General features: G+C 51.3%; 1 protein-coding gene across 1 annotated transcript in view; it reads left to right on the top strand.

Moving 5' to 3' along the window:
- The window catches only part of OTOG (otogelin), an 87,251-nt gene that overhangs the window by 73,620 nt on the left and 7,631 nt on the right, over window positions 1-6,000 (top strand). The window contains exons 43-48 of the mRNA XM_012654274.1: window positions 1,245-1,439; window positions 1,641-1,853; window positions 2,428-2,532; window positions 2,684-2,791; window positions 3,211-3,312; window positions 5,898-5,996. Coding sequence (XP_012509728.1) covers window positions 1,245-1,439; window positions 1,641-1,853; window positions 2,428-2,532; window positions 2,684-2,791; window positions 3,211-3,312; window positions 5,898-5,996 — 822 coding nt within the window. The remainder of the gene's footprint in view (window positions 1-1,244; window positions 1,440-1,640; window positions 1,854-2,427; window positions 2,533-2,683; window positions 2,792-3,210; window positions 3,313-5,897; window positions 5,997-6,000) is intronic.

Here is a 6,000-nt window from a genome sequence, read left to right as displayed (position 1 = left end):
TATACATTAATACATAATTTATTTTTATTCATGAGTGAATTTCTTTGAGTTTCTTCTGTGTAAAATGGGAACAGTAATAATAGCTCCCTCCTAGAGTTGTTTTGAAGATGATAGAAGATGACACGTGCCTACTGCCTCACACACGCCTGGTACACGGTCACTATCCAGTAGCTGTTAGTTCCCTTCACTTAATTTTTGCTCATCTTTCTCTGCTTTTGGTCTCTCCCCTCCTTCCTTGAGGATGGAAATGAGATCCACCTCCTCCTCACCCTCGCTGGGTTTGATGCATGGGGTAGGGCCTGGGCTAGAGTCGTTTGATTTACAAATGTGAACAAGTCCAGAAAGGCTGGGAACAGCTCACGGGAAGGCCACATCTACAATGTGACAGGTGTTTTTCAAACTGTGGATCCCGACTCAGGGTATGAAATCAATTTTGGGGGTTGGCACCAGCATTTAAAAAAATGCAATAGAATAGAATAAAAAAATACCAGTGTGTATTGTAAATAGAAAGTTTACTTATTATTTCATGAAAGAGCTTTTTTTTTGTTTCAATATATCATTGATTTTCAATCCTGAATACCCTTTGAAATCACCCAGGGAACTTCAAAAAGTATTAATGCATGGAAAGTGGATAAGTTGAATTTTTGAGGAAAAAAAAAAAGAACAAATAGTATTAATGCTTGGGCCCTATAATCAGAAATTCAACCGGTTTGGGGTGGGGTCCTAGCAATAGTATTTCAGAAACTTTCAAGTGATTCTTTTGCAGTCAGGTTTGAGGACCACTGTTCTACATGTTTGTGTGTTTTGGGCCACAATGTAAAATTCACTTTTACAATCAAGAAAGTTTGAAAACACTGATCTAAAGCAAGGTGTCAACAAACTTTTTCTGGAAAGGGCCAGGGAGTAGGTATCGGAGGCTTTGTGAGCCATATGGTCTCAGTCACAACTACTCAACTCTATCCTTTTAGTACAAAAACAGACAATATATAAATGAATGGGCATGGCTATGTTCCAATAAAACTTTATTTTCACAGACAGCAGGCTGGATTTGGGTTGTGGGCTGTACTTTGCTGACTCCTGATCTAAGGAGGAGGCGATGACATCAAGCCCCTTGATTTATACACTCTCTGCTGAGGCGTTTTGATGACACTGAGCCCCCTCTTCACCCTTCCTGCTCTTTTGGCCGTCAGTGGGGAGCCTTACTGGGGTCTGAGCTAGGCCTGGTGCCCGCTGTGCCCCTGCAGCCTTCCTGTGCTCCAGCGACTCCACATACCAGGCATGTGTGGCAGCCTGTGAGCCCCCTGAGACGTGCCAGGATGGGATACTGGGCCCGCTGGACCCGGAGCAGTGCCAGGTGCTGGGCGAGGGCTGTGTCTGCTCTGAGGGCACCATCTTGCACCGGCGCCACTCTGCTCTCTGCATCCCTGAGGACAAGTGCGGTAGGTTCCTTCCTGCTCCCTGTCCGGGCAGAGCTTTCCAAAGGTCTCCTGTACCTCCCTGCTGCCCATGGCTGAGCCCGTCGGTGTCCCTCCAGGTCTGCTTAGGGGGAGGGTTCAGTATCCCAGGGAGGGTCTAGCCTGGGACAGGCTGGGTCTCCCTGCTTTCTCAGTCCCCTGCACCCTGCCATGCACCTGCTGCAGCCTGCACTGACAGCACGGGGGTGCCTCGGGCTCTTGGAGAGACCTGGAACAGCTCCCTCAGCGGCTGCTGCCGGCACCAGTGCCAAGCCCAAGACACCATTGTCCCAGTGGACATGGGCTGCCCAGACCCCCGCCCTGAGAGCTGCCCACGCTTCGGGGAGGTGGCCCTGCTCCTGCCCACCGAAGACCCCTGCTGCCTGGGAACAGTCTGTGGTGAGTTCCACCTCCACTTCCCTGGACCTCAACTATAAGACAGTTAAAAGGCTCTAGTCCTGCCCACCAACCTTGATGGAGGCGACAAGGCCTGGGAAAATTAGAGCATCTTGTGGGGGTGAGCTGGGGGGAGTGGAGAACCTCCCTGGGGGCAGGCGCCGAGGCTTCTGAGTCCATGTGCTCTGGGGCCATGCAGTCTGACTGACTCCTCCCCCACCACCTGTAGCCTGTGACCTCAGGAAAATCATTTAACATCCTCTGTGCCTTTGTTGGCTCTCCTGTGACATGAGGCTGATAATAGTACCCACTTTGGGGGTTGTTGTGAGGATTACATAAGTTCACAGTGGTTTAGAACAGCAGTGGGCACATGGCCCATCTGGGTGCGTGTTAGCTCTTGTTGCTCTTCTGTCCTAGTCCTGGACCCCTGTGTGACCCTCAAAGGCCCCTTCCAGGGGTGTGGGTCCTGGGGACCAGGGGGAGTAGTAGGGACCAGGTGTCTAGGACGTGGGCAGTGCTAGAGCATGGCGAGGACATCCTGGCCTCCAGGTGACACGCCCTGTGGCCCCTGGGCCAGTGTGCAACCAGACTCTGTGTGAGGGCCTCGCACCCACCTGCCAGCCAGGCCACCGCCTCCGCACCCACTTCCAGGAGGACTCCTGCTGCCCCAGCTACAGCTGCGGTAAGAGAGGGTGGGAGACGGCTGGGGGTTGGTGGGAAGGACAGTGCTGGCGGCCGGGTTCTGGCTGGAGATTAGAGCAGAGCCGGGGCAGGGGCCCAGGCTTGGCCAGGTAGGTTCTGCTCCTGGCGCCTAAATTTTGCCTTTTCCTCAGAGTGTGACCCAGATCTGTGTGAGGCAGAGCTGGTCCCCAGCTGTCGCCAGGACCAGACCCTGATTGCAGGCCGCCTGGGGGACTCCTGCTGCACCTCCTACTTCTGTGGTGAGTAGACACCATCAGATGTCGGTGCACACAGCTGGATTGCAGATGCCTCCATCCTCACCCCTGCTTTCTTGAACAGCTGGGAGGGAAGGCTGGGGTCTTCAGGTGGGGTGGCGTAGGGAGAAGGGTTAGCTCGCTGTCCAAGAAGCAGTATAGGAAGGAGAGGAAACCAACTCTGCATCCCCTTCTAGAATACTGAGCATGAGGAAACTGGTGCTTGTTCAGTGTAAGACTTTGGGTGGACATGGAGGAAGAACTTCCAGGTTCTGATTCCAGAACAGGTCACACAAGACCATAAAATGTTACTATTAGTTTAGCTCTTGCCACAGCTGGGTTGTTGAGATGTGCTCCCAGCAACCTGCTCTGTCCCAAGTCGCCATGAGGGGAACTGCTGTGACAGTTGGCCCTTTCCCCCTCAGCCTGTGGTGACTGTCCAGATCCCATCCCTGAGTGTCAGGAAGGGGAGGTGCTCACGGTGCACAGGAATACCACGGAGCTCTGCTGCCCTCTGTACCAGTGTGGTGAGTCCTGCTGGGCACATGGTGGGCCACAGTGGGAAGGGGCTCTAGGACCTTCCCATGCCCACTGGGCCCCTTCACAAAGTCCTCACCCTCAGGACCTATGGGAGTTGAACAGGGAGCAGCAGGGAGCTCCCAGGTGGTGAGCTCTTAAGGGCAGAGTGGCTGAAGCCGTGATGAATGCAGGCCCTACTCAAAAAAGCTGGGTGAGGCAATGGGAGCTGGATGGTGGGGATTCTAGGCCTGTCCCCTCCGTGGAGGCCCCCAATGGCCAGAGGGAGGCTTAGGTGGAAGGGAAAATGCTTAGGTGCCTCCAGTACCCCCAGCATTGATACAAAGTCCTCATTCTCAAGGGCAGGTTCCCTTTTGCCACCGTATTGCCATACTACCCACTCATGGAGGCTGTGTCCCACAAGGCCCAATGTTTCAAAGCCTCTGAAGCTCTTTTATTTTGCAGTGATGAATAAAGTAGGCCCTTTTAATATTTTTAATAGTACCTGTATGTATGATATACATGCTATGTTTTATGTTCATAGTACCTTGATGTACGTATTATTACTATGAACATAGTACCTCAATAGCAACTATTAAGTACAATACAACCAGCATGATGGACTTTAAGGAAACTTAATGAATGAAAATGAACAAAATGGTTAAATTTAAATATGACTCAGTTTACAAAAATTGCTTTGCCCACTGATTGTAGGAAAAACATGAAGCAAACCTCACCTGCACAGAGCAGTGTAGGTGAGGGACCTCCACCAGGACACTCCAGGGCAACCCTGATTGGTCCAAGGTCAGGAGCCAACTTGGAAACAGTGTAGGCTCCTGTGAGAGTTCCCCAAATGACCTGGCCACACCTGACCAGGAGTTAATGGGCAGCTCCCCCTGGGGTCTCAAAGGCCACTTGTCACAGTGTTTACAAAGCTCATCTGAGCAGAAGTCCACCATCCTTTCTCCTCTTCTCTCTCCTTCTCTCCCCACCTCTCCCCGTGAGCCCCCCCTCTGATTCCAATTTATTTCCATGTTCCTGGTCAGGGCGGGGGAGAGAGCTTGATAATGTGGATCGAATACAGGCGTAGAGTCAGTCAGTCTCCGTTCTGCTATTCACTGATGTGTGGCCCAGGGCAGCTTCCTAACTCCCTGAGCCAAGGGTGCTCGTTTGCAAAAGGGTGATAACAGTATCCACTTGGAGGGGCTACTGTGGAGATTAGAGATAATATATGTGAAGTCCCCAATGGTTCATGGTGCACAGTAGGTAGGCAAAACCAGAGGCTATTGATATTATCACCTTCTCCCCATCTTGATAATACTTTTATTATTACAAAAGCACTATATGTGCCTTGTAGAAAGTACAGATTCTAAGTAAATGCAATAAAATGAAAATACTGTCTTCCTACCTGCTAGACAGTGCCCTCTGAGTGCTTTAGCACATAGCCTTCCAGATGCTCTCTATGCCTGTGTGTGGATCTGCTTCACCAAAATGAGGTCATGCTGAACGTGCAGTTTTAAACTGGCTGTTTTCAGTTAACAGTCGTTACCTTTTCGTGTTAATAAGTTTTCAGCTCATAGCATTCCCAGTCCGTGTTTCTTTCTGCTTGTCCTATCCAGGGTGCAACCCAGGACCACACATTATAATTATTAATATGTGTCTTAAGTCTCTCCTAACCTGGCATAGGGGCCTTTTTCTGTGTGGTACCACATTGCAGTTAGGGCTGTGGTCCTGCAGAAGGGCCCACCTTCTACATTTATCCAGGTGCTTCCTCTGGAGCTGCTTACCTTGCGCTGTTATCCTCTGTGCTTCCTATAAACTGAAAGTTAGATCTAAGGCTTTTGGCTTTTGGCCAAACCGTGCATGAGCTTCATAGTACATCACCTCAGGAGGCACGAGTTCTCGGGCGGAGCCACTGTAACTGATGTTGACGCTGGCACAGGTCAGGGTGGGGACCACTGAGCCCTCCACCCTGCATTTACATTTTTCCTCTTTTAACCAAAAAGTAACCCATTACTTTGACACTATGCAAATGTCCTTCTCCCTCTCTCCCTCATAACTTATTTTATTTTAGAGACAAGGTCTTGCTCTGTCACATGGGCTAGAGTACAGTGGCATCATCCTAGCTCACTGCAACCTCAAACTCCTGGGCTCAAGCAATCCTCCTGCCTCAGCCTCCCCAGTAGCTGGGATTATAGGCGCGTGCCAACCCGCCCAGCTAATTTTTCTATTTTTTGTAGAGAGTCTCGCTCTTGCTCAAGCTGGTCTTGAACTCCTGGCCTCAAACAGTCCTCTGCCCTTGGCCTCCCAAAGTGCTAGGATTACAGGCGTGAACCCCTGAGCCCGGCCTCCTCATAACTTTTGAAATACCACTTGATAACCTTTGCTCTTGCCAATTATTTTATTAGGAGCTCCATGGGGAGACTGGGTGCCTAGACTCTTTCCTGGGGCTCCAGTCCCACAGAGTGTCTGAGGTTAGTGGGGGGACCTAGAGAGGAGCTGGGAGGCTCCCCCTCCGTAGCCAGTGTTGCGTTGCTGAGAATTCACACTCCAAGGTGTCGTGGCTGACGTGTTGCCTGCCCGCCCTCTCCCGCAGTGTGTGAGAGCTTCCGCTGCCCCCAAGTGCAGTGTGGCCTGGGCACTGCCCTGGTGGAGGTGTGGAGCCCGGACCGCTGCTGCCCCTACAAGTCCTGTGGTAA

The sequence above is a fragment of the Propithecus coquereli genome, unplaced genomic scaffold, assembly GCF_000956105.1.
Source record: "Propithecus coquereli isolate 6110/MARCELLA unplaced genomic scaffold, Pcoq_1.0 Scaffold44, whole genome shotgun sequence".
NCBI lineage: Eukaryota > Metazoa > Chordata > Mammalia > Primates > Indriidae > Propithecus > Propithecus coquereli.
This window is presented reverse-complemented; position numbering and strand designations above follow the sequence as displayed.